Source organism: Mastomys coucha, unplaced genomic scaffold, assembly GCF_008632895.1.
Source record: "Mastomys coucha isolate ucsf_1 unplaced genomic scaffold, UCSF_Mcou_1 pScaffold18, whole genome shotgun sequence".
Lineage (NCBI taxonomy): Eukaryota > Metazoa > Chordata > Mammalia > Rodentia > Muridae > Mastomys > Mastomys coucha.
In genome coordinates, this window is record NW_022196900.1 from 74,977,659 (window position 1) to 75,004,705 (window position 27,047).

A 27,047-nucleotide genomic window follows, 5' to 3' on the forward strand; every position below is an offset into this window, starting at 1 on the left:
TTTTTGAGACAGAGTATCTTTACATAGGCCTGGTTGTCCTGTAACTCACTATATAGATTAGGCTAGCCTCAAACTCACAGAGATCCACCTGTCTCTGCTTCCTGAGCACTGAGATAAAAGCTGTGTGACACCACGCCCATCTTGATGGGATGTGTTTTAATGACAAATAATCATGTAATGATCAGATACACAACTTCTTTCTTTAGCAATCCATTTTCTTAATATAAGCAATTAATACTTTTAAAAGAATGACTTATTTAAAAAAAATCCAAAGGCAACACACTATTAGACAAATTAAAGTTTACAAATTACAAACAATAGCATTCTACCCTTGAGCTCACAGCTTATGCCACTGATTTAAAATGTTAGTACAAATACGAATCCCAGAGGGCATGACTGACACATACACAAAGCCCTAAGTTCAACTTCCAGCACTGAAAAGAAAAAATCAGCATCTTTGGGGAGCTGGCAAGACAGCCCAACAAGCAAGATGTTTGCTGCACAAGCCCCCAGGACCCGGGTTCAGTCCCAAGCTCCCATGTGGAGAGGCAGGCAGCTCCCTTTTATTTGTAACCCCAGCTCTTGGTTGATGGAAACCTGATGGCCACCCAGCCTCATCTGCAAGCCCCAGGTCTCAGGGAGAGGCCTTATCTCAAAAAACTAGTCAGTGGTGGGACGGAAAAACAAAACAAAAAGCAAGACCTGTGAAGTATGATGACTCTTGCAGGTGCTGGCTTCTGGCCTCCCCACTCGCACATAGTCACAAAGAATAGCAGAGCCAGATAAGTCAATTTTTAATCATTGTTATTTTCTTCTTTACAAAGCACCCTCTTTGTTTAGTGTGAATCTACTGTGGGGTTGGGCTGGTGTGCAACTGGGTCGGTAGGGAGGGCAAGAGATTCTGAACTGATACGCACTGACCCAAGGCTGCCAGCATGAACGAGAGCAGTCCACCAACAATGTTTATTAAACACCCCAGCCCCCTATTTTGAGATGAGGGAGAACAGGGGATTTAACTCAGGCTGGCCTCAAACTCCCAGTATCACCAAGGATGACCTTAAACATATATTCCTTCTACTTCCACCTGCCAAGTGCTGGGAATACAGGCACTTGCCACCAAACTAACTTTTCTTTCTGTTATTTTGTTATTTTGTCTCATGTGGCTCAGGCTGTTCTTCATCTTTCTTTGCAGCTGGGGAAGGCCTTGAACTCCTGATCCTCCTGAGTCTACCTTCATTGCTGAGATTACAGGTGTGTATAATAACCTTGCCCAGAGCTGAGGATCAAATTGAGGGCCTTGTGCATACTAGACAAGAACTGTGATTAAAGGCATGTGCCATCATGCTCAGCTAATTGCTTGTTTTAAAACTCCTATGTAGACTAACAGTACTCTGTATTCTCTTCCATGAATGCACCTATCACAATTGAAAACAAAAACAAAAAAACAAAAAACAAACTACCAAGTGCTGGGATACAAGGAAACTGAGTATCATGGAAAGAAGATGATACTTTCCATGTAGGCCAGAGAAGAGTAGACCAAGGATGACATCACAATGTGCCAGAAGCAGAGAGAAACTGGAAGATGAAGTAGTAAGCAGTGATTAACTGCAGAAGACCTTCCCTCTCAGACTGGGACCAATGAGAACAGGGCACAGAGACCTCCTCCTCTGCATAGAAGGGTAAAACCAATGCACCATCCTCTCTTGTTCTCGTATGTGGCTTTAACTGTGTCTTTGAGACTGAAAGATAAACATACATATATCCTATTGAGCCAATGGCAAGAGTGTGGTGTCCAGACCCCATATCTGCAAAGAACACAGGCCCCCATGGTGCGAGGGGCAGAAGAGACCCCACAGAGGCCATGGCTATGGATCAGGTCTACTTGGTTGATGTGCTAAATTTTGGGGGACAGCATCAGAGTTGGTTAAACGCAATCCCATTTTCCCATCACACTTGTCCTCTTGCTCATGTGATGAGAGCAATAAGCAGTGGCCATTCATAAGTCTTTTCATTCTTTTTAAAACTCCCTTCTTGATGTAGATTCCTGGCCAGCCTGCTTTTTTGGATACATGGAAAAAGCCATCAACTTAAAAAACAAAATAATTCAGAAAAGAAAGTTAATTTTACACACACAGAGAGAGAGAGAGAGACAGAGACAGACAGACAGACAGACAGACACACACACACACACACACACACACACACACAGAGGGAGAGAGATTGAGAGAGAGAGAGAAGGAGCAAGCACCAGGCATTCCCCAGCACCTTTAACTGTAATCCCATCCTCCGGCACACAGACTGGATGGACCGAGACAGTAATTAGTTTAGAACCAAAGGATTGGCTCATTTTATCAACTCAGGTATTTTGTTGTTGTTTTTGTTTTTGAGACAGGGTTTCTCTGTGTAGCCCTGGATGTCCTGGAACTCACTCTGTAGACCAGGCTGGCCTCGAACTCAGAAATCCATCTGTCTCTGCCTCCCAAGTGCTGGGATTAAAGGCATGTTTGCTGCCATTGCCTGGCTCAACTCAGGTTTTTTAGGCTTAATCTTTAAACATTTTCTGTATCCTTCTTACCTGCTTGAATAAGGCTGTCCCATTCTATAACCTTCCTTATTACATTTTAAAAACAAAATTTTATTTTAGGATAGCTTTAGACATAAATAAAAACTGCAAAATTAGCACAGAACTTCTATGTACTCCCCCACTTCCCCTTATTCTTCATATCCAATATTAATGTGGTATATTTGTCAAAACCAATGAGTCAGTATAGGTAACAGTTTTATGAATTAAAATCCATACTTTATCCAGATTTTCCTGAGGGGGATCCCCAAATTATCTCCTAAAGTCATAAACTAGATTTTTTAATTATAAAAACAACACATGCACATACTATCTCTTAAGTTACTATTCACAGGTGCATAAAGCAGTACTATTCCCTTCTTCTCATCCTAGTATTTCCAGTTTCCTAGAGGAAACTACACACACACACACACACACACACACACACATCGTTCTGAATGTTTTATATGCATACAGATAAACATGCATTTACTATACAAGTAATCCTTAAAATGTTTTATTACATTTCTTTTGGAAAGATTTATTTATTCTTATTCTATGAGTATGAGTGTTTTGCCTGCAAGTATGTGTGTGTCACATGAGTGCCTGATGCCCAAAGAGGCCAGAAGACAACATCAGATCCCCTGGGACTGGAGTTACAGGTGGTTGTGACCTGCCATGAGGGTGCTGGGAACTAAACCCAGGTCCTTTCGAAGAGCAGCAAGTTCTCTTGCTTGCTGAGCCATTTTTCCAGTGTCTATTACACTCTTTGATTATTATGGGGTAGAGGATATATGTATGACACAGCATATAGAGGTCATATAACAACTTATGAGAAACAGTTCTCTCTTCCTACCACATAGGTCTTAAGGGATCAAACTGAGGTCATCCAGCTCAGAGGCAAGCACTGAGGGATCTCAGCTCACTAGCTTGTTTCACAGAGGAAAATTTCCCTCTCTACCTTGCTTTACATAGAACTTAGGGTCCTAACTTGGTTTTTCTTATTTTATACCAGTATTATATGTATGTATCAAGATTAATTTCACTTTTTTTCCCCCACATTCTAAACAACTAACATTCACCTTCATGTACTTGACAAGATGAATATACAATACATCCCTATGGTCTGGATCCCACCAAGGGACAGCTGCATTTAAGTTTTTGTAGCTAAATGTTTCTGAATCACCTTAAAAAAAACAAAACAAAACAACAACAAAACCCAACATCAACAAAAACCAACATAACACAAAAAAAACCCACTTCTTTATACTCTCACGGGGTGTGTGAAGTCCCTGCTTCCTCAGACCTTCATGGAGAGGAGCATGCTATCACACAAGCCACTCGGGATTCCCAGGAATGTGTCCAACTGTCTTCTTCCCACCCCAGCTTTGAGTTCCCTCTCCTCTGTTTAGCCCTCTGGTCCCTTTGGGTTCCCTCTCCTCTGTTTAGCCCTCTGGTCCCTTTGGGTTCCCTCTCCTCTGTTTAGCCCTCTGGTCCCTTTGGGTTTCCTCCTCCTCCTGTGTTCTTCCTATCCTCATGGTCCTGATTATCTCCCTCACATCTTCCACAGCTTCTGTCTTCCTGCTCACAAAATCCTCTCAAGTCTCTCAGCAGCTCGGCACACCAAATGACAACCAGACCTGGGTCGGGCGGCTGATCTCCAAACCTGCAGTCTCCTGGAACCACAAATACAGTAAAGGAGAACCCCAAAAATCCTTCATGTGGATAGGACTGTCAGAGGGGAGAGCACACCTACACGGAACAGGAGAAACTTCAAGAAAACTCTGCGTTTTTGTCTTTATTGAGCTAGACTCTCTAAATTTTTTTCTACTTTCCATAACTGGATGGGGCTCATCTCTTTGACTTAATAGTTCGTGATTTTTATGCCTTACTCCTTCACGCTTGGCTCCAACTTTTGAGTTGCAGTGGAGGCAGGAGGAGGGGTGGAAAGAAACCCCCAGAAGTGGTAAGACTGAAGACAAGGAGCAACTGGTCAAGAAAGGTAGACGGGAAGGAGAGGCAGTGTGGTGGGCGGGGCAGGGTGGGTGGGACAAGGACCAACTTCTTGGTCTTTGACTTAGTTTCATCTCGCTCCCTCCTTCCCACAGCTTTGAAAACAGACTCACTGGGGCAGGACTAGGCTGGAGGGTGCAGTGTAGCAGAAAAGGGAGTGACCACTTCCTATTCTAACTGCCACTTTCCCCCAACCCCAACTTCTTATCCAGCAAAGCTCTATCCACCTCCAAGAATCAGCTTAATAGAATAAACCACTTAGGGCTAAGGCTCAGGGAGAGTCAAAGGCCCCGCAATCCCCTTGCCTAGTAAGCCTCTTAGAAGTTAGAACGCTGCTAAAGAACGTGATACTATGGCCCGCTACTTAGGAAGAACACAAGGGCACAAACTCAGAAAGAGAGGGGACCAGTTGGGGAACCTGGGAGCATCTAGGGGTAACTGAAGAGGACAGGGTGGGGTTGATGCTAGAAGACAGCCAGCTGCCAGAATGAGTGCTTCTATTTGAGTCTTCCCATCGAGATTTGTGGGGATATTTCTAGAATGTACCAATGGGATGAAATCTGCACAGAATAAAAGCAATGCATCTCTTAGAGCAATGAGGGAAACAAACATTGTCTCAAGCTTTGTGTAAGCGCAGGAATTAGAAAATGAATAAAACCTGAGACCTCTCAGTCCTAGCTCCACCTCCACCTTAGCCCCACCCCATGCTAGCTCCACCCCTACCCTAGCCCCACCCCCAGCAAGTCTAGGTATTTGACACTCTCTTGTCTTCTCCCAAAGAGACTCCCCGTTCCTGGCTCTAGTGGCTGGCTGGTCAGGCAAAGGCAGACAACCAAACTAATTTAAAAGGCTCACTGTCCTTCCCTAGTTAGGAGGTGAGTGTAGAATTCTAGTCATTCCCACTGGATGGCTTTTGGGATGTTCAAAGAGAGTCCCTGGTGAAATCATCTTTGCCTTAGTCCTCATATGACTGAAGTCAAGAAGGAGACACAGCGCTATGCACATCGGCTCCTTAGCAGCATCACCTGAGACTTTTTCCATCTATCTAAAGACACACAAAGTCATGAGTCGGGTGTGGTGGTGCATGCATGAAAAACAGCATTTGGAAGGTGGAGGCAAGACAACTGGGAATTCAAGGTCATCCTTAGCTGCACAGAGAGTGTGAAGCCAGCCTGAGCTACATGAGAGCCTGCATCAACCACCTGCCAGGGCTTTCCAGGATACCTAACCCTGTAAGGAGATGAAGAGTAAAGGTGTGTGTGTGTGTGTGTGTGTGTGTGTGTGTGTGTGTAGGGGGGAGGGGATGGAGTGAAGTGCAGCTCAAGATACTTCAAACCTGCCCAAGTATTGAAGTATTTGTAATATTAACTGGAGCTAACACTTATTGCAGATGTACTTGATGCTAAATATTGTTGCCATGAGTCTGTGTTTATTTTACATTAACTCATTTAACACTTATAACAACTCTGTTGGTCCCTTCCACCCCGAGGACTGAGGATCCAGGAAGGGCAGGCACATCTTCCACAGCTCAGGACTGGCTCTTAGAGCAGCAGTCTTGCCGAAGGCTTAGAAGCGAGTGGATCCTAACCTGCCACCCCAACCCCAACCCCATCCCGAGGGCTATTTGACAAGCTTTTCTTTTTTGTTCATAACTAATCATCTTCAGGCCTTGCAGTAGTCCTGGAAATAGATACAAATAAGACACAGTGTCTACCTCGGCACAGCCAGGCTGACAGGGGCTGTGAGTGGGTCAAAACCTGTGGAATGTGAGGAATACCGCCCTATCAAAGACCTTTAGAGTCTCTTCCAGTACAAAGGCAGACACATCAAAGCGCTGCAGCTGCGCCCCGCCAGCACACAGTGAGCAGCTTCTTCCTGGTTTTATTTTATTTGTTTATTTTTATTTACTTAGGATCCTGGGGATTGATCCCAGGGTCTCATGCATGCTAAGCAAGCACTTTACTACAGAGCTGTACTCTCAGCCTTCTCTGTCTGTCCCCGCCTCAATCGGACCTCCCTCTCCAGGGCTTCTTCCTTCCCATTGACTGAAATCAGTTGCCCTGGGTTCAAATTTCAGTTTTGCCACTTCTGCTTTTCTTTCTTTCTTCCTTCCTTCCTTCCTTCCTTCTTTTCTTCCTTTCTTTCTTTCTTTCTTTTCTTTTTTTGGGGGTGGTGGTGGTGGTGTTTTGTTTGTTTGTTTTTTGAAACAGGGTCCTGGAACTCACTTTGTAGACCAGGCTAGCCTCAAACTCAGAAATCCACCTGCCTCTGCTTCCCAAGTGCTGGGATTAAAGGCATGTGCCACCACCACCTGTCATACTTCTGTTTTTCTGACAAAGAGAATGTTGCTTAAGCACCCTCTGCCTCGATTTTCCCCACCTGTAAGTGGATAGCAACAATGACCGTCTTGCAGGGAATTTTAGGAATGTTAAATTACTACTGGGAAATGATGAATTTGTACCTAGAAAGCACTCCATATAATCCTGACACACAGAAACTGCTCAGAAGGAGTGAGCCATTGTTAGGAAGAATACTATGCCCCTGCCATTCTGCCGACAGTCGTTTCGCCTGCAATAAAAATACTGGATTTAAACGCATCTGCTGCGGTTAGTTTAAGGGGTAGGAAGTCTCTGGGACTAAATAGAAGGAGAACAGTTCCCCTGGGAGGTAGAAGGAATAACCCTGGAACTTGTTAATTAAGATCTTGTTAATGAATCTGCTTGTTAATGGTCTATTAAATAATCGCACAATGAAGTTTACCTCAGGAGTCAAGTCTCTTTCAAATGCTCGCTTTTCCAACCCTCCCTGTCCAGCTCTGGCTGAGTTGGGTCCTTTCCAGTCCTTCCCAGTTCCATACAACCCTCTGGGTACAGTCACACTGGACGGTACGTCAAGGCTATTACAGACTAAGGGAGGACAGAAAGCCTTCGTCCTCTCCATTCCGGCCGTCACCCCTCAGCCAGGACGACATGCTTTTGACCTTAATTTGCCCACACAGAATAGGAAGGAAAACCTGGAAATGAAAACATAAAGGCTCCTGAAAACTTTGCAGAGAAGCAAAGCAACGGGTGAATTCCTTTCCCTGGGGACCTGGCAACATTGTTACATCTTTATATAGATAGATAGTGTCCTGTTAACCTGGTCTCAGAGAAAGAAGACTACAAAAGACGGGTAACTTTTGTCCTGGACTACTGAGGAAAATCACATATAAATTTCAGGGAATGAACTCCTTACTTCAGCCCAGCTTCAAAGACAGACTGTGAGAGGTTCCCTCTAGGCTCGGCATTTGGTTTCTTCTTTAACTATTTGGGCATCCTATGGCTACTTGGCATTTTAGACAGACTCTTGAAAGTGCCTGTGTGTGTGTGTGTCTGTGTGTCTGTGTGTTTGTGTGTGTGTGTGTGTGTGGTTTATATGACTGTTTTTAGATCAGAGAAAGCACCATGTTATCTATTTGGACTCAGAAAGCCTATACAGGCCAAGGGTCATTCACCATCTCTTATTTCATAGACAAGAAGATGATGCTCAGAGAGACAAAAAGTAATTCACCCAGAGCCACACAGCTTGCTGAAGTCACCTTTACTTTCTAGTCACCCCTTCCTAGGCAAATGTACCAAGGAGCAACCAGCCCTGTGCTGGCACTTATGTGGGATGGCTAATGGTGTCAGCAGGCAGCCTCAATAGAGCTCAACCGTGCTTCTGTAGATATCTGTTAACTCTCCCAGTCTCGGTGGATCCAGGTGCTTGCTGCAAGAGGGGTCACACTGGACAGAATGATAGTAGGCCACCGATGTGGGCTCATGTCAGAGGGATGGGCGAATAAATAACTGTACTACAATGTGGTGTTTAAACGGGGGAGGCTATTTTGAGAAGAAACACCACCTCCAAATCTAGATACGCAGACATCTGAAGTTCCTGAGCCTCAGACTGAACCCTGTTCACATTCCACCTAACCTTCTACCCTCTGGCAGATTCACCCAAGGGGTTCCAGGGAAAAGCAAAAAGCCAGACAGTGGTGACTAATTCTGCTAACCCTCCCAGGCTTATTTCTGTACAAATAAGCATTTGAAAGCTCCAGGGCTGGAGAAGTGGGAAGGAGGCTGACAAAAAACCCAAACAGAAGCAGCCCAGCAGCCCTGAGCACAGCGAGCCCTCTGGCAGCATAGCAGCAAGACAGCTATTGGCTGGAGCCCAAGGAGCATCGAGGTTGGCTGGACTCTGCACATCTGGCTAAGCACCTCAAACCCCTCTGCTGGGTTGCCTCATAATGACAATACTGCACCAAGAAGGGGAGGTCTGAGTCCGCACAGTCAGATGATCAGTAAGTATTAAGAGAGGAAGAGATGACAAGGGCGAACTGGGGAGGGCAGGGCCAGAGGCAGCTGGACAGATGGTCCCATGGCAGGAGGCTGAAAGAAGGTTCTGCTGGTCCCCAGGACCCACATCTTCATCCCTAACCTCCAGAATCCCTGGGTAGAATCCAGCCTATCCTTTCTAACTAGTCCTTAAGTCTTCCCTTTAAGACCAAACTCCTTTGCAACACCCCCCGCCCCCCAGTCTCTCACAGAAACCACCAGGGAGGCTCCTTCTGAACTCACAGTGGTTCAAAGACTCAGAGGAGCATGTCCAATGTGGGCCCTGGGAATCTGCATTATTGGGGGGGGCAGTCACTACCAGCCCTGACCCCCTTCCTTCTTTCTCTCGGGTCACCAAAGGTGCATGAAGCAGCTCACTTGTGAGCCCAGTCTCCGGACTGACTCCCTGTCCTGCAGTCCATACACTCACGATGCTTGTTCAAGGGTCACTTTTCCCACGTGCACATCCTCACTACTCACGCTGAACAAGGGGCCCTCAAGAAGAGGAAGTGGGATCTCGTTCTCGGATTCCCCTGCAGACAGCGCTGGGCCAAACGCCCTACACACAGAAGCGCAGGAAATGCACTGGATGTGTCTAGATGAGGAAGATAAGGGGCGGGGAAAACCACAGACAAGCTGGTGGAGGCCCGGCTGCAGGAACTGCTTTTAGTGTCTGTGTGTGCCAGGCTGGGACAACGGTTGGCTCTGTTGTCTTTTTCACTTCTTCAATACTCTTGGCACTAACCTAGCCTGTGAATGGCAAGTCTAAGCAATGTTCCTCCCACTGGAGACTTTGCCAGGAGATGGTGCCAGGAATCTAGGTGCTTAGTGAAGGCCCGCCAAGTACTCTAAAGCCGTGAGACCTATCATATTTCTGTGGAGTACCAAGTATAAACTTGACCATGAACTTCGATAAAAAGACAAAGACCCTTATCTACCTACCAGCATGGTAAGGTTTTCCCTTCACTCAGGAAAAGAATTGCTGGGTCCCTTATTCTCTGCCAAGCGCAGTTCTGGCTTCTCCTGGATCTTCTGATATTAAGATGCGTGTTATATGTCATCGGATACTATTTTATAGTGACTTATCTTTGGAAAGCTACTTTTCTGTTTAGTTTGTTTGTTTGTTTTTTGAGACACTATGTAGCCAGGACTGGTCTGCTGCTCCCTATGCAGAATCAGGCTGGTCTCAAACTCATAAAGATCTACCTGTCTCTGCCTCCAGAGTATTGGGATTTAAGGTATGAATTGCCATACCTGGCTTTGTTTTGTTTTGTTTTGTTTTTTCGGAGACAGAGTTTCTATGTGTAGTCCTGGCTGTCCTGGAACTCAGTCTGCAGTTCAGGCTGGCCTCAAACTCAGAAATCTGCCTGTCTCTGTCTCCCAAGTGCTAGGATTAAAGGCATGCACCACCACTGCCTGGCTGGCTTAGAAAGCTACTTTAAAAGCAGGGTCCTCTCTGATGTTGGGCCTCAGTATCATCTAAGCACCAAATGGATGCTGTCAAGAAAGCTTGAATGAGGTACCATTGTTATCTGAGGTCACAGTCTCAGATCCTACCATGGAGAAATGGTATTCTCTGTTTATAGAAATCAATCCATGCCAGCTCTGGAGCTCTTTCTTCCATTCTCAGATGCAATATTCCATCCAAAAAGAGCAAACTGTTGTACCGAGCTGCTTTGACTAAAAAAATGGCCTGATTTTCCAATATCAGCTTAAAGGTTGCCTGCTTCATAGATTCCCGAATCTCAGATGAGATCAGATACTCCTGCTTCTAATCGCAAACTGGTTTAGGCTGCTCAGGCAGCAACACTTTCACAGCGCCTTTCAGATGCTAACTGAACTTTAAGCTCCAGGACAGCACAAGCTATGATTATTCTGCTCACCCTTCCCTCCCCAACACAGAGCCTGGTGCTAGGAAGAATGTAGATGCCTGAGAAAATATGGCTGAATAATGAAATAGATCAACCGATGTATTCTCTACTGTTGACATGCTCTGCCATCGTTTCCATCACCACCAAGAGGAAGAAGCACCATCTCACAGTAACGAAATGGGCTCCCGCCAGGTGGTGGTGGTGCGTGCCTCTAATTCCAGAGACTGGAGAATCTCTGGGTTCAAAACTAGCCCGGTCTATAGGGCAAGTTCCAGAATAGTCAGGCAGAGGAACCCTGCCTTGGAAAACAAAAACAAAACAACAACAACAAAAAAAACAAAGACAAAACAAGCAACAACGAAACAAAACAACTGCAAACACTCAAGATTCCTAGGACCACGACAATGCAGAGACCATGATCAAAGTGTGATGCTCCAAAGGTCAGGAGAACTTCACCCAAAGCCCTAGTGTGCCTGCCCAGTGAGCCAGCTGTCACAGACTGGAAGGTCTCCTTCAAGTGTCTCAGCTCCTCCTGATCTGAGTTCTCTCATAGAGAGGGTGCTTCGGCAGCAATGAAGGGAGGAGAGTAAAAAGCTGTCAACGCCACAGTGGGGAAGACAGAAAGAGGCAGTATTAGCAACCCTATGGACAGGAAAGGGTTAACCCAGCATGTCTAGGTTCCCACCCCACCCTGTAAATCAGCCTTGACTGCTGCTGGGGTGAATGAAGCCCCACCAGGTCGGCCTGTCAGGAAGGAAGCTCATGCATCCAGACCTCTGTTGTTCTAAGGATTTTTTTTTTTTTTAATTTTACTGCTCAGGAAGGAAGCCCAAACCTAGCCCCTAACTGCAACCCTGCTAATTCCTTCCCTCAGCCAGTACCACTGCCTTTGCCTCTGGAGTCACCTCCACTCCCCTTTCTCCTCTCCCACTATTCCCAAGGAATGGAACATTCTGCCATTTGAACTTCAGTCTCAAAATTTGCCCTCTCTTCAAAAGTGAAACCGAGCAGGGATCTGATGGCACACTGTGATTCCAGTATAAAGCGGGCTGAGGCAGGAGGATCATTACAAGTTACTGGGAAGCCTTGACTATATACAGTAAGTTCCAGACTTACTATGACTAGTCTGTACAGCATAGTAAGTTTCAGACTAGCCTGGGCCACAGAGCAAATCCCTGACTCAAAAACAAAACAAGACAAAAAACAAAAACCACTTAAAATCAAGAATGCTCAGTATGTGCTTACCAGCCACACACCTCTATGCCTGTGTGAGGAGAGAAACTGGTGACTGGGAGCAGAATTTGGTGTCCCCATCATCTTTGGAGATGCTGTGGCCCCTAACAGGGAGCCAAACCTCTTCCTTGAAGGGAGCCACAAGGAAGTCCCTGGAGACAGCTGACTGCTAGACTCTGGTAGCTGTCACTGACACACACCTATGTGAACATGGGACCTTCCAAATATGAGCTACCATCTTGAGCCACTCTTAAACACAAGGTCCTCAGCTGAGGGTTGGCCTTGTCCTTTCATCACAGACACTGCAGAGTCATTCTCTGGCGTTCCCTAGCCCCATGGGGCTTGCTCTGACAAAGAGAGAGGCACTGACTTTATTTGTGGCCCTGAGTAATGGCAGCCAGGCCTCTTTTACTCCCTGGAGAATGAATACAGGCACTACATGCATAGGAGGCCTGTCCCTGCCTACCCCTGCCCCCCCCCCCACTAATCCCTCCCTGGCAGCCACCCCCCCCTACCGCAGAGCAGTGGCTGTATTTCTCTCCTGACCTGCAAGGCCCCTCCAAGCCCCATCCTAAGCCTCCCCAAGCACAAACAATCCATCATGCTGTAGGACTGTGACACACACAGATGGGGGGAGGTTCACTGATTTGTCTCACACAGGCAAGAGGGTGAAAGTGTCTGTGTTACTTAAAATCTATGGAAGCACTAAAACTCTGGAACTTTACATTCTAATACTAGTTAAAAACCACTCTAGCAAATCTCATTAGGCAGGGCCCAAACCGCCATCACTCAAAGATTCCGATTCGCTATTTATTTCCAACACTATGGGATAATACAAATGTCTTGACTAAGAAAGCATCATGAGAGTGAGGTTCTTTGGCCTGGGCCACTGTCTGAATCTCTAACCTAGTCAAGTCCCTTCTGGACTTGGACACCCAGTTTATCTAGCTCTTAATATTAACTTGCTTGTGAATAAATCCAGGGTTAATCTCAGTGGGATAGATGATAATAAAAGGAAGTGAAGCAGCGACCATCACAGAAAAAGGCTTGATGGACAACCTCCCTCCTTCCCTCTTTGTGCGCTGCCATAGGTGGAGTGGGTGAGAGGGTCCTTTGCACATGCTGGCCACTAATGACCCTGCGTTTGGCTATACTGGGGTTTCTATCAAGGAAGAATCATCTGCCACATCGTCCTGGCAATGACAACCATCATTCCATATGGACACTTAATGGTTACCTATGGATTTGTGATCATTTGGTCCTTCACAATAACTCTGTTAGGCTGTGTGATTCCCAACCTGCAGATGGGAATACTAAAGCCTGGACAGGTTAGGTAATTTGCCTAGCAAGCTAAAGGGTAGTAACTCAACTCTGGAGACTGCGTTCATTGACTACTGTATCCTACTGCATGTTCACCTTCGGTGTGAACGGAGTTCAAGCTGAAGCTCAAGGAGCCCTGCCCAGCTTTTATTCCCTCTAACAGGTATTTATTATGCTAGGCTGCTCTGACTTGATTTAAATCAAACTCCAAAAACGCAAGGTCAAGTGAGAATAATATAGGATTAGCTGGCACCTAAATGGGAATCATAGAGCTGAAAATAAAGCAGAGGTCTTTCCAGGGCTGCTCCTGCCCACCCCCACCCCAGCTCTGTCCCTGCTGCTCTGAGATAGATGCAAAGCTATAAGTCTTAGCTACAAATGGATATCGGTGGGAAAAGACAGCTCTCATGAGGTGAGCCATGTTCTCTTGACACCATGCTCCGGGGTCCTGTCACCGGGCCCCCACTTCAGTTCCAGACTGACCATGGAAGATCTGAATGGCCAGACGGCTCTATGTGTCTACACAGCTCCCAAAACTGCTCCATTACTTTAACCAGGATCTAGACAAAAACTTTTAAACACACACCCCAAGGAGGTATAAAACCTGGATCTATGGGCTCCGTACTGTGGGAACGCATATGGAAAAAGAGACTCCATTCTTGGGTTCCTAGAAGGTTAGGAGGAAAAAAGTAAACTTCAATTATTTTTATGTATGGGAGTGTTTTACTGCCTCAAGTAATCAGTAAAATAAGTCTGCATTTGAGGAAAAGATTTCACATATTTCCTGAAAAAAAGCTCCCCACCTTTATGGTCATCAAGTTCAAGGCCTAAGTGAGGCCTCCGGTCTTGGCTTGAGCCTGCATATCTTTAGAATTAGCGTGGTCCTATAACGCATACATAGCATGCTAATGGGAACATCAAAGTCTAGACCGTACCTAGATCCATATATTTGACCTCGTCTAAAATGTACTAAGCCCTTTGATATGCTTGGCAACAGTGCAAGAAACATACACACACACACACACCCCTCATATACCTTCCTAATACTAAAATGTAGCTAAGATTTAAAAAAATAAGTTTAGTCCATTGGGAAAGGCTAGAAAGGGATGAATTCCTGCTGTTTATGCAGCCTCTACCAGGGTTATCCACACTCCATGTCCTTAACCTGGGAAAGGTATAATAAAGTTCTATTCATGTATCTATTTTAAATAATAATAATAGTTATTATTATTATTATTATTATTATTATTATTATTTTGTAGACCAGGATGGACTTGAACTCACAGAGATCCACCTGTCTCTGCCTCCCAAGGGTTGAGATTAAAGCCATGTACCACCTTGTCTGACATAAAGTTCTTGCAGAAAAAATTTTCTTTTTCCTCCAAAGAGATATTTATCAAGCCCCCACCTGGAACACACACTTTGAAGATAAAAACACGTTCTGTTCAGTCACAAATGCACAACTGAAGTGACACTTTTAAAATTTGTAAGGCATGTTGGTGGCTGAAGAGCAATACATTATCCTGAAGTTTGCAGCTGATCTTTAAGAAGGATAAAAATAGTGCAGAGAACGATTGCTAAGGTGTGGGAATATTCAACTCCAAAAATTATGGTTATTTTGGTGTTAAAATCGTGTGGATTTTATGATGACATGTATCATCACCCCAAATCTCAAGTATTTATAAAGAGTAATGTCAACGTGTGGTCTGATATTTATTAACCAGATGAATGTAATTTATGGGTTAAAACCAAGGGAAAAAAATTAAAAATTTCAACTCGATTAAATGAATTGACACTTTAAATCTGGAGGATTCACAAATGTTACATTTTATCTTGTGGTAATATTTATTGACCAGATGGTGGTAGTTAGTAAGAATTAAAAATAAGAAAAAAAAATAAAGATATAATTTTATTTTTCAGTTCTCTTCTGCCTGACTAAAGAAAATAGAGGGCAAAGAGTAACTTTGGATTCAGTGTGAGGTTTTGTTTTCTTTGTGAGGTTTTTGTTTTGTTTTCAAACAACAAAAAGGGGCGGGGGGGGGGGAGAACTACCAAATAATCAACCTGGGGTCGCTGACCGGAAGGCAGTTCCGGACAACTTCCCGTGGGAAGAGTTCCAGAAATTGCCCTGACTTTAACGAGTCCTGCTGTGCTGGCTGCGAGCCTCCCAGCGTCATAGGCGACAGCGGCTGCCTCGCCCGAATACCAGCAATCCTACAGATTCCCCAAGCTCGGAATGTTTTACAGATTCGAAAAGCAAGATGAAGGCGGGAAATTCTTTTTGAAACCGAAAGAAGCCTCAAAGCCCTACTACTCAAAGAAAAGCTGGGTCCACACGCGAGTCCATCTAGGGTCCCCCACGCCCTCGGCCCCCTCCTGGTCCAGTGCCCACCCCACTCTACTCCATGGCCACCCGCGCTCGCGCGCGCAGAGTTCCAATCACTCCCGGACACCCGCCTCCACATCTCGCCCGGTCACTGTGATTGCCAAAGAACTGGGTTCTTAGAGCGACGTGGGCGCGCGGGGACGTGGAGGGTGGGGGTAGGGTGTCGCACGGACCTTCCCCGCACCCTGGAGGCGGCGCGCGGACTTCTGACGAGAGATGGCGAGGTCCTCCGCATCCCTAAAAGCGCTTGTGGAGCCACCTGGCCACAGGCGCTGCCCACTGGGTGGCCCCGCCTGTGCGCGCGTCCCCGCGCCCTCCCCCACGGTCAATTACCAGCCACCCCGATGCGGGTAGCCAGGCGCTGGCTGGCGGCCGCGAGGAAACGGCAGCCCAGATCGCTTCTGCATGACAATTGACTCGAGGGAGGGCGCTCGGCTAGGAGGGAGGAAGGCCCCGAGGTCCGCGTCTCACCATGGTGATGAGGCATTCCCTCCGTGAGAGGCGACCACGGGCGACGGCCGTGGAGAGCGGCCGCCAGAGCCAGCCCGGGCGCCGGGCGAGCGGCGCGCAGAGCAGAGCCAAGCCAGGCCAGATGGCTCTGTAGCCATCGGGGACTGCTCCCGTTCAGCCCGGCCCCACTTTAGCTGTGCAAACATTTCTTTATCCCAACAAGACAATTAAACCCAGCAGCATGAAAGGGAGTATCCGTGACTGTGTTGGGAGTGAACAAACGGTAACAACCACACACATCACAGGAGTTCTTGCCCCGCGGGAGAAGGGGGTGGGAGGAGAACCCAAAGCAGCTGAGAGCATCACAGGGCTAGATGTGGGTAGGCAGGACCCGGGCAGTCAAGATACAGGCAACCCTCTGACCCCTCTTTCTGGTCAGTGGCTGACCCTTCACACTGGTCATCTGCTCCAGCTGCAGTCCAGCTGCAGTCCAGAGGTGGAGCCTGGGAACTAATGTTCCCCTCCCGCTCCAATCCCAGAGCCCTTGCAAAGTATATGCTTCATCTCTTCACTATGATGTCAGCTAGCTTTCCAAGCTGCTTTGGTCTAAGTGGGCTAGACTGACACATAAGGTCTTCCATGGCACGTGCCTTTATAAAGAAAGGCAAATCTAGAGTGCAAAATACCATCTCCAATCAGGGCTTTTGGGACCTGGGGCTGGCTGACTTTCCAAATATATCAAAGATGAGCATCAAGCAAGACCGGAGCTTGTGGGAGATCTCAAGTCCCCTGGCCACAGGAAAGGCTAAGGGGAGAAGACTAAAGGAAACCACTAATGGTCAGTGACCAGTGTCCCTTCTTGGGGTAAACCAGAAGGCAAAGCCAGCCACAGCTCCATGTGGACAGTTCTGGCGTCTCTCAGCCCTAGAGCAAGCATGCATGCTAACCAACTCCAATTTGGGGTTAGATAAGAAGGCTGGTCAAAGACTGTGACAGGTCAGGCAGGAATCTGGGCAAAGGGATGGCCTGAAGGAAGCCATCAGGAAAGGCACATGACAGGCCCCAGAGTACACGCTGAGAGAATAATAAATGTAGGGATTCTACCACCAGGCAGCATGTAGGACTTACCTTCTCTTTTGCTGTAAAGTTTCCTTAATGAGGAATGTTTATTTTAAAGGCCCTGGGAAACACATCTATAGACACTTCATATGTAACACACAACATGAGCTATTCGTAATTGGCCCATAAATTTTAGCGTCATTTCCCTGGACAAGGAGCCTTGGGGACTGGTTCAGGGAATGACAATAAACAGGAGTTACCTCAGTCCCCTTCCTGGGGAATTATGCCTCCTTCACAAACAGCTTCTCACACAACCACGTCTCCCATTTTCCAGGGCTAGTAAGTCGGTCCTGCAGCGCACAGGCCTCCTTGCTCCACAAGGCCCAACACCTACCTTGGGGTCACCTGCAAAACCAGGTGGGTGGACAGGCAAGCAACTGGAAATGCCCACCCAAAAGCTATACTTGTGTCTGTTATTTTTTTCCTATGCACATTTAATAACAAAAGTAATCCTGCCTATCAGCACTCCAGTGAAGGGCTGGACACGTGTGCATTACACCATGTCTGCAGGCGTCTTTTTGAAAGGCATGTGGACATATCTGCATATGGATGCAAACCAAGAGCAGGGGGTGGCTGCTACAGTAAAAACTGTCAGTGTTTCCATTATAAAACTGATTTCCAGCAACCTAAAACGCAGTCAGAAAACTTCTACTCCCCGTAAGGAACCTGCGCACCCATGCTCACGCCACCCCACCTACCAACAAAACTATACATTCTATGAAGCTACATTCCCATGTGGGACTTTTACTATGATATTTAATTAAGACTTAAAAAAAAATTCTATGAAGAAAATATTTGTCTCACAGAACTGAAAAAAAAAAAAAAGACCAGCCAACCATATCAGAAATTAATTCTAAATTTAATACCTGACAAGTCTAAAATATACATGACTCAATTTGGCCACGTGGGCACACGCATGACATCCTGTGCCTATGCCCCTCTGAACAGTTGCTCTCCACTCTTCTGGCTTCCCAACCCCCACTGCTGCCACATCTGCCCCTGAGCTCTCTCTCCCTTTGGAAGCAGTCTTGTATACTGTCACTCGATTATCTGAGAAATATTACTTATTTCAAAACAGTTCTGTAGGGAGGACCCGAAAGGCATCTAGTGGGGACAATCGGGCCTCCTAACGGCCCTTAAATATGTATTTACATAAAACAGACCATAAATATTCTGACACACGCTGGGTGTATGACAGGAGCCAAGAAAGCTGCCACCGACTCTGTCTCGGCGCTCTTCTAGGCTTCCTTGATGAAAATGTCTCTTCTTCCTTCCTTCCTTCCTACCTTCCTTCCTTCCGTCCAAAAGCTCTAATCAAAAGCCTAGGTATCAGCCACCTGCACAGCAAGGCAGCAGCTAGAGCACCTAAGGCAAGGAAGGGGAAGGGACTACGGACCCAGGGCCACCACTGGGGGACAGCCTCCTCCTCATTTTGTGCCTTTGTTTCTGGTTAAAGATTAGATTAAATAAAACCCTAATAATCTGGGGGTATAAAGGACACTGTACTCCCAGACCTTTCTACAAGCTTGTCCTCCGTTGTACAAGGAAAAGAACACAAAGTAGTCTATAAAGGAAGGATATTTTAAACAAAAAGAAAGAGGACTTCCATTCATATGACAATTTGAAATAAAGTTTCCCCACCCTTCTGATCAGAGTCCCATTAATTTCAAGGTCAGAATTCCATTTCACTTGGGAGACAGACTCATTTAATTTTTCTCCACCCAGGCGTATTCCTGTGTGAGGGATCCATCTCCACGGGGGATGGCACCACCATACAATGCAAACCAGGCAAACAGAAGAGTTATGGCTTTGACACGCAGAGGGGAATGGATAGCCACATCTATGGGTTCTGACTTGACTAACAAGCTTGCGTCTGCTCTGGCCGTCTGACACCGGTTTGGGCTAAAATGATAACAAAATCGAAGTAAGCTGGGCTCGTGGGGTGAGAAGAAAGGAGTCTTGATCTCCGAGGGGGTTACTTTACCACACACCGATTTTCAGAGGATTTCATTTTCAACTTGGACTTGGACGGAAAAGTGGGGAAGAACTGGTCACACCCTAACCCGGCAGAGCTTTAGCAGGGGCCAGCTTCCAGGAGCCTTCATCACTCAACAAACGAAAACAGAAGCAACATAGAAAACCAGCCCAACACAAGGCCAAACACCTGTCCGGCAGGTACACCCAAGGAACAGGAGGACCATAGCACCTAGCAGTGGACAGAAACTGAGAAGGTGACAGCCAGAGGCCTCCGTGGCAGCTCTGCTGACACGCAGCCGCAGCCTTTTCCCCTGAAGTGGGGAGGTCTCTGGCTTACAGACACTGACATAAAAGACACACTCTCAACATATTTCAAAACCAAAGAGCGATGGATTTACAAGGCAGGTTGATTTTATGGTGACTTTTATTGAAAAGGTACGCTGGGTGTAGGCAGATGCCTTTTAGCACAGGAAAGTTAACACAGTGCCTAATTCAAGGAGACAGCCTGAGGAAGCAAGGCCGACAGGGGAGAAAGCAGCAATGTCTCTATTACTCTCCTCGGCATCATAAAGAGAAGAGAGAAAAAAAAATGGTGTCCGTGTTGGTGGTTAGAGCAGACGAGAGCACAGAAAAAAGCAGAGAAGAGGGAAGCAAACCTCAGATGTAGTTTTCTTAAGAAAATAAAATGAAGCAAGTCTTAGAACAAAAGGTTGGAGGCGAAAGCACCCCCAGTTCATAAATTCACACCAGGCCTGAGGAAAGCTGCGCTGTCTACCCACAGCCCCAAAGCTTCAAAACACAATTATTTTTTGATTATATCAGAGTAGAAGATTGCAGGGTTCTGCCCTGCTAGTCAACAAGTTCTCAAGAAAGGTTAAGTTGAAACGATTAGCAAATGTAGCCAGAACCTACCAAGGCACCGGAGAACATGAGAAAAGCCATTTCATAAGCAGAAATTAATAATAGTTGTGAACATCAACCACGGGGCAGTCACCCGGGTCAGCTATGTCTAGTCCTAAAAGCTAGCCCTGGGATAAGCATCCAGCAAAAACCTTCCAAGTTCCAAGAGTCAGCTCTCCAGCCTTGTGAACGCAAGGAAAGCACAGCTGTTTGAAATGCTTTCTGGTGACTGACGACACCTTTGTCCTTCTGTGAAAAACAACCTGATGCCGACCCAAGAGCTGAGAGCTGAGAAAATAAAGTCACGTGGAGTGTGCTGGCTATGATACAGCAGGAAAATGGAAAAAAAAAATAATAATAACACTATCATCAGGGGACCGCATGAAGACAGCAAAGACAGGCAGGATGGGCAAGTTTCCTTGGGCCCCCAATTCCCTGGGAACCCATGCTTTCTAACATAATGACTTTTATCCCTGTGTGTCTATGGCACCCTCTTCCCTCCTCAGTCTCCAGAGAAGCCAGGCAGGCCTGGTACTGAGACCACCTTGCCTCCGGCTACCATCAGAAAACCTGCAAGGAGTATGTATCATTGATCACTGAGGAGAGGTAAGCAAGCATTAGCCATCCGAAGCTATCATGAGGGACACGCTGGGAGCACGTGTGATGCTGCCAACCTGTTGAACACTTCTGCGAGGCAGACTTACTGGGGTGAGGAGGGGGTTCCAACCAAAGTACTTACATCTGTCATTCCGATCCTCCGGACTTGAGGAGGTTTCCCGGTCAGAGATGAGGCCAGACACAGCAAAGATCTTCTTTCCGGTGTCATCAACCTTAAGTGAACCGGGGGAGCTGGATGGCAGCTGTGTCCCAAAGTCATATTCCTTGCCATCTGCATCTGAGAAGCGCAGGTGGGGAGACTCTGTGTCATGACAGTTCTTGAGTCTCTTGGCCGGTGTGAAGGCAGACTGGTAGCTCTCCCTGTCCTCCGTGGAAGCGAAGGGACGGAAGGCCCCCACACCACTGTGATTTAGCATACTGATTGGGGTGCAATCTAGATTTGGGGGGGCAAACTGGGGGTGTAGGTGTAGTAAGGAAGGGGGGAAATCACGATTGGCAAAAGTGCCCGGCACCCCACCTTGCCGGTGGTACATAGAGGCAAAGGTGTAGGAGCCATTGGTGAAGGGAATATGAACGTCCTTGTCTACCGAGACAGGTACACCAAAGGGTCGAGGTTGTTGACAAGGGATGGAGGCATCCCTGCTGGCCTCGGCAGTGGACGCCAAGACCATCAGCGCTGGGGATGCCAGAGGGTTGGGAAGATAGGATGAGTTCTCCATCTTGAAGGCTGCCCGGTGTAAGTCCATCGGAGTCTCTTTGGATGGCCGGTGTCACACAAGAAGCAGTCTTCCCTGGGAGGGAGGGCAACCTGCACCTTGGATCAGGGCGAAGATTATTACTGGGGAATCATGCCCTTCGAAGACCTGCAGAAACAGCAAAGAGGAAAAAAGAGGGGGGAGGAAAGTCAGGGGAAGGTAAAAAAAAAAAAAAAGGGAAGCCCCAAGTGATTGAAACACCATCCTTCTGGCTTACAGATGCTCGGGCAAGAGACACCATAGGCTTTAGGAGCCAGTGGGCAGCAGCAGCAGACCGTTTTCATTCAGGAAAATCAATAGACAACTTACTGTGATGTACGCGTAGCTGACTTTGGTCCCTACACGTTCCGGGTGAAATGCGCCTGAGCCCAGCAAAGAAAAAAAAAATCATAAAACCTCCAAATACAATATTCCCTGAGCAAATGAGCTTTGGAAGGCCAAGTCACCCAGTAGATTAGGTGGGGGGGGGGGGGGGGTGGTCCTATATTTTAAAGGGCTGCTACCTACAAACACCACTCATGGCCAGCTTCTGGCTTGAGGTACAGAGACCAGGCTCTACCTAACTGATGCCCCATATTAATATCTTTCTTCATCCTTATACTGACAGGCCTCTATGACACACATATCTAGACCATACATATTAGTTGGTACAAATTGTACATGTGGCTGAATCACATACAATGGCAGATATATACATATACATCTTCATATGTTACCTAAGACTATCTCTAGAAATAAGTGCCATGTGAACAACTTTTTTTTTTTTTTTACATATAGCCCCCTCTAATTACACAGGCGTCCTAGCTCTCTCCTGAAAAGAACCAAGACCTTCATCAACAGAATAACTGGCACTTCTGACAATGTTTAAAAACATAACTGGTGCCTTTGGCACATGTTCTCTTTCAGGCACAGCAAAGAACGGATTGGTAATTTTAGTTACTAATACAGTCACTCCTAGGGAAATTTGTAAACTGCCATGGATCTGCCATTAACATTTAGAGCAAAATGTTAACAAAATCTCTGACTTATTTTGCTCCGTTTATTGGCCCAGGCAGAGCTGATGTCCAATAAAAGCCCCCCAAAACAAACTGGATTTCAAAGAGACTTCTTTCAGCTTCCCTTATAAAATTAGGTTGTACAGTTTCATAGCTACTGATTCAGCTTCTAATATATTGAATGGGGGTTGGGGGAGAAGAACTGTATTATCAAAAGGCAGGATTGGATGAGAATCAAGACTTACTAGCTGCTACTCTATATCCTCAGTAGAAACTGAAAGGAACTTAAAAATATAAACCCAAACTTCCATCTGTTATAATTTACAAATTGAGTCATGTCAAAAATAAGATTGACATTCCCCCTTTAAAAAGCCCACGTCTATAGTGGGACATCTTTGGGAGTCCCTCAAGTAGAAAGCCCTCAGCTAAACTACAGATGAGTCCGCCCTGCTTAATGCAGTGCAGGGAGAGTACTTCCTCCTCCCGTTCTGTAGCAGACATGTCAATGGCTGTTATTAATTGGGAAGATGAGTGGACACCATCAGACTGCTTCCTCATTTGGCATCTCTCCTTATAGACATCATTGCTAAATTACCAGATTATGTATCTCACATTAACGGATTTTTCTCTCTTCCAAATTTTAAATAACTTTCCTGTCAAGTTATAGCAGGGTAGAGAATGTTGTGCCAAAGACAGCCAGTTAGCCTGACAAGTCTGGGAATTCTGTTCTTGGCTGTTTTCAAGTCAGATTAATGGTCCCACAACATGGATGCTCTGAACGTGGGTCCAGAGCTATTCCAAGGGGTCTAAGCAGCTCTTTAGAACAGAAATGAACACATCGTGTGTCTATCAAGCCTCAGGACAGCAGGCTGGCTGGAGGAAAGGACAGACATGACACAGGGGTAAGGGGAGGAATGCTTCTTCCCCAAAATAACTGCCCCCAGGATTCACTTTCCATTTCCACTTCCTAGATCACCTCATTATGTTAAATGAGTTTCATAAATTAGTGATCTGGCGACAGCACCGGACACTCCAATAGGACGCGGTCAATCACTCAAACCTGCGAATTCATTTGAAAACTTCATTATACTGAAAATAAATCAACAATATTTTTCCAGGCCACATTTCTTTTACTCCACTGTGTGGGCGTTGGTCTCTGCAAGGGAGGAGGGGAGTTTTTTTTTTCTTTTTCCCTTTTCTTTCTTTCCCCCCTCCTCACATTAACAGTATAGATGAGGCTTCAGCAGACCACAGTCATTATGAAAATCTATAGTTAATACACTCCCAATGTCAAAATGTCATGGGTTTAAACACAGAACCCAAAATAAGAAAACTAACTGACCCTCTTAATTAAAAAAATATGGATTGTAAGATAATCAGCTTGATGGTGCATTTGGGTGACTGTGAAGAACTGGGCAGAGAGAAAGTAAGTCACTGGTACTTTTCTGCCTCTATGCTGATTTTTTTTAATTTAGCACTTCGTGCAAATCCAGATTAAAATAACTCCAGCTATTGATCCGAGCAGTGGAATTGACATTAATTTTAGTTCACTTCTCACTTTGCAAAGGGATCAATAGGAAGTAATAACAGCTGACATCCCCGCTGAAAGGAGGAGAAAGAAGGGCTGAAGACAGAAATCGAAAAGCAACCAAATAAATCATCAGCTACTTTTCCACGGCACCAGACAAACTCCAAACAGATTGCAAAAAGTCTTTGTTGAATTAACTAAACAAGGAGGAGGGATCAATCCACGAAGTTAAATAAATTGTCCGGCAGGCAGTGAGGCTGGACAGAGGGACCAACAAATATCGAGTTTTTAAGATTTCAAATCCTTGACGTGATGGGTTTGGCTCAGTTCTCTCTGTGTGGGAGTTTGTTTGTTTCTTAAATCATACACCCGACCTTGGTTTAAAGTGGTTACAAAACGTCGGCTAACTGAATAATTAGTGAGATTACTAATTGCGTGGTTAAACATGCCAGAAGCAAGACAAATGAAGAAGCCGCCTTTTAGAATGTGCAATTATCTGATACTAGGCTGGTGCGTAGCGGTCCGCGCTCTCTGGTGCAAACTAGCCACTTTCGTGCAGAAAAACCGAAAGCCAGACAGAAAGTCTCAGCGAGTGAGCGCGGTTTCCCACCCCTGCCTAGGGTCGGGGCCTCATCACCCACTCTGGGGACAGTAGTGCAAAGAAGCGGTGTCGCTGCTGCTGCTGGCTGTTCAGAGTCAAACCCACTTGGAAATGACTGCCACAAAGCAAGCTCTTTCTCAGAGCCGAGCTCAGGGCGCCCACCAAACTAGGACTGCTGGTAATTAAAATGCACACGCAATGCTCCTCTGCTTATTACAACAGGTGACATTTTTGTGGTCTCTGAACCGTTTCCAAAAGCCATGACTTAAAATAATAGAACAAATTAAACGATATTTTCCTTTGCATAAATAAACTTTTAAAAAATTAACAGGCAACTTAAAAAGCAAAGAACAATGGGAAATGAGGCCAGAATAGCGGGGGGGCGGGGGGAGGGATTCGAAGAACGGAGGAAAGAATTTTTTTTTTTAAGTTCACAGACTTCGCTTGAAGAGAATTTCCCCCCTCCGCACACATGCCCAACGGGTATGTGGAAACACCGCCCTAACTGAAATTTTACCACCATATGCAAAGGCTCAGGGAGCATAAGGTTACTACAGCTCCCAGGTTAGGGCCGACGCCTGGGACCCGGCCGGGTAACCCGTGGCACATTTAGACCTAGACCCTGGTCTAGCTTGGCCATCAGATGAGAATCCGCGGCAGCCTCACTGATCCGAGAGCACGCGGAAGCGGAGATGCTGAGCGCGCGGGTGCAGATTGCAGCCGTGAAGAGCCTCAACCCAGAAGAAAAATAACTCTTTTAGGGAAAACGAGAGAAGAAGACGGGAAGGAGAAACCTACAAAAACTCGGGGGGTCAACGCTGAGCCAAACCCACCACACTCCTGGCCTGACCTCTCTAGCTCCCTGTTGCCTTTGTACAAAGATCCCAACAACCTCCGCTCGAAAACAATTTAACTTTGGGGAACCGAGGCGCCAATCCTGGAAGAAACACAAGCCCGGGAGCTTGGGTCTGAAGGCTCACAAGGCCTGGGGACAGGGGCTGGAAGCAGCCAGTCTTCGAGCAAAGTCCTAGGACCCGGAGCATCTACACCGCCCCGCCCCGCGGGTCATCCGGGCGCGGTAGTCGCTCGCCCCTCGGCCAGCAGCCGCTGACTCCTCCACCCCCCTCTGCTGCCAACGAGGGCGGGTGCGGAGCCGCGGGGCCCCCGCGGTTCCCGGACTGCGGCCGTGGGGTGCAGCAGGTTGGGGCTCTGCGGCTCCCTCAGCCGCCGCCCGGCCGCAACACCCCGAGAACAGGTGTGCCCCCGCTCGCTCGGCGCCCGGACCCAGTGCAGCGCCGCTACCCAAGTCCTCGGATTCCCCCTCCAGGCCCCGGAACGCAGCGAGGGAACTCACGCCACTTAGCCCTGGGCTCCGACTACCGGGAGGGATCCGAACGGGAAACGCCCGGCGCGCTTTTTCTCGACGCTCTTTTCTGCCTTTACCCCTTTGCTCATTTTCCCTTTGCGAGAAAAGCCGGGGGGTGCAGGGCCCCAGCCCGCTCGGCTGCCCCCCAGTTCTACTCACTGCCTCCTCCCTGCTCGCCCTCCTTCTCTCTTTATTTTTTCCCTCTTCCCCCCGCCCCCAAACCCCCCCAAATGCCTCTCAGGCCGAGGCCACAGTGGAGGTGGGAGGTAGGTCGTAGCTCCAAGACGTAGTGAGCAGAGAGCGCCGGTGCTTTCCCTTTCAGCTGCTTCTGGGGCAGCGAAGGGGCGCAGGCGGAAGACCTGGGACGACACAGGCCACCCAGACAGAGCCGCGCCCCATCCGGGTGGCCCTGGCCCTAAGTACTCCAGCCACCCGATGTGCGTCCCGCTCCCCAGCCCAGGCCCAGGCTCTGGAGCAGTGACCCGGACCAGAGAAGGCAGTGCGTTCTTAATGGGAAGGGAGAATGTGTCCTCTGCTTTCCAACACCCCGAGACCCCGTCACCTCGGGGCTCCAGCACGCCTTGGCCGGCCACGGTCACCCGGGCCTCGAGCTCTTGCCGGGGATACTGTAGCGCAGGACGAACCTCGCATCCCTAGATGGCCTCACCACCGTGGGCGGCCTCGCCCGGGGGGCCATACGGAAGCTCTCCGCCCAAGTTTGTTGTGCCCTGGAAGAAAAGCCTTTCTCTTACAAAACACAAAGGCGAAACGCCCAGGCCGAGCCCTGAAAAGCTCCGGGTTGGGGGTGGGGGGCGGCCGGAGGCTCCGGCGCGCTGTGGCTGGGACTGGCTCCGCCGGGCAGAGGAGGTCGCTCGGCCCCGGGTGACGAGCGCGGCAGCGGTGGCCGCAGGACTGCAGCAACCGGCGTGCTCACTGAAAAGTTTTGCTCTCAAGTCGAAAGAAGAGAAATTGTTACTCAGTTTAAGGCAGGTAGAAGATG

The 27,047-nt window shown here is 47.3% G+C and overlaps 1 protein-coding gene across 5 annotated transcripts in view; it reads right to left on the reverse strand.

The window, feature by feature from the left end:
* The window catches only part of Rnf220 (ring finger protein 220), a 231,091-nt gene that overhangs the window by 202,630 nt on the left and 1,414 nt on the right, over positions 1-27,047 (reverse strand). For 4 of the 5 annotated variants that reach the window (XM_031378358.1, XM_031378355.1, XM_031378359.1 and 1 more), the window contains exon 2: positions 20,924-21,665. In XM_031378358.1, coding sequence (XP_031234218.1) covers positions 20,924-21,548 — 625 coding nt within the window. In that variant the 5' untranslated portion in view covers positions 21,549-21,665. Of the gene's footprint in view, positions 1-20,923; positions 21,666-21,866; positions 21,937-27,047 lie in introns of those variants that run through there. The other variant, XM_031378357.1, reaches the window with a different exon arrangement.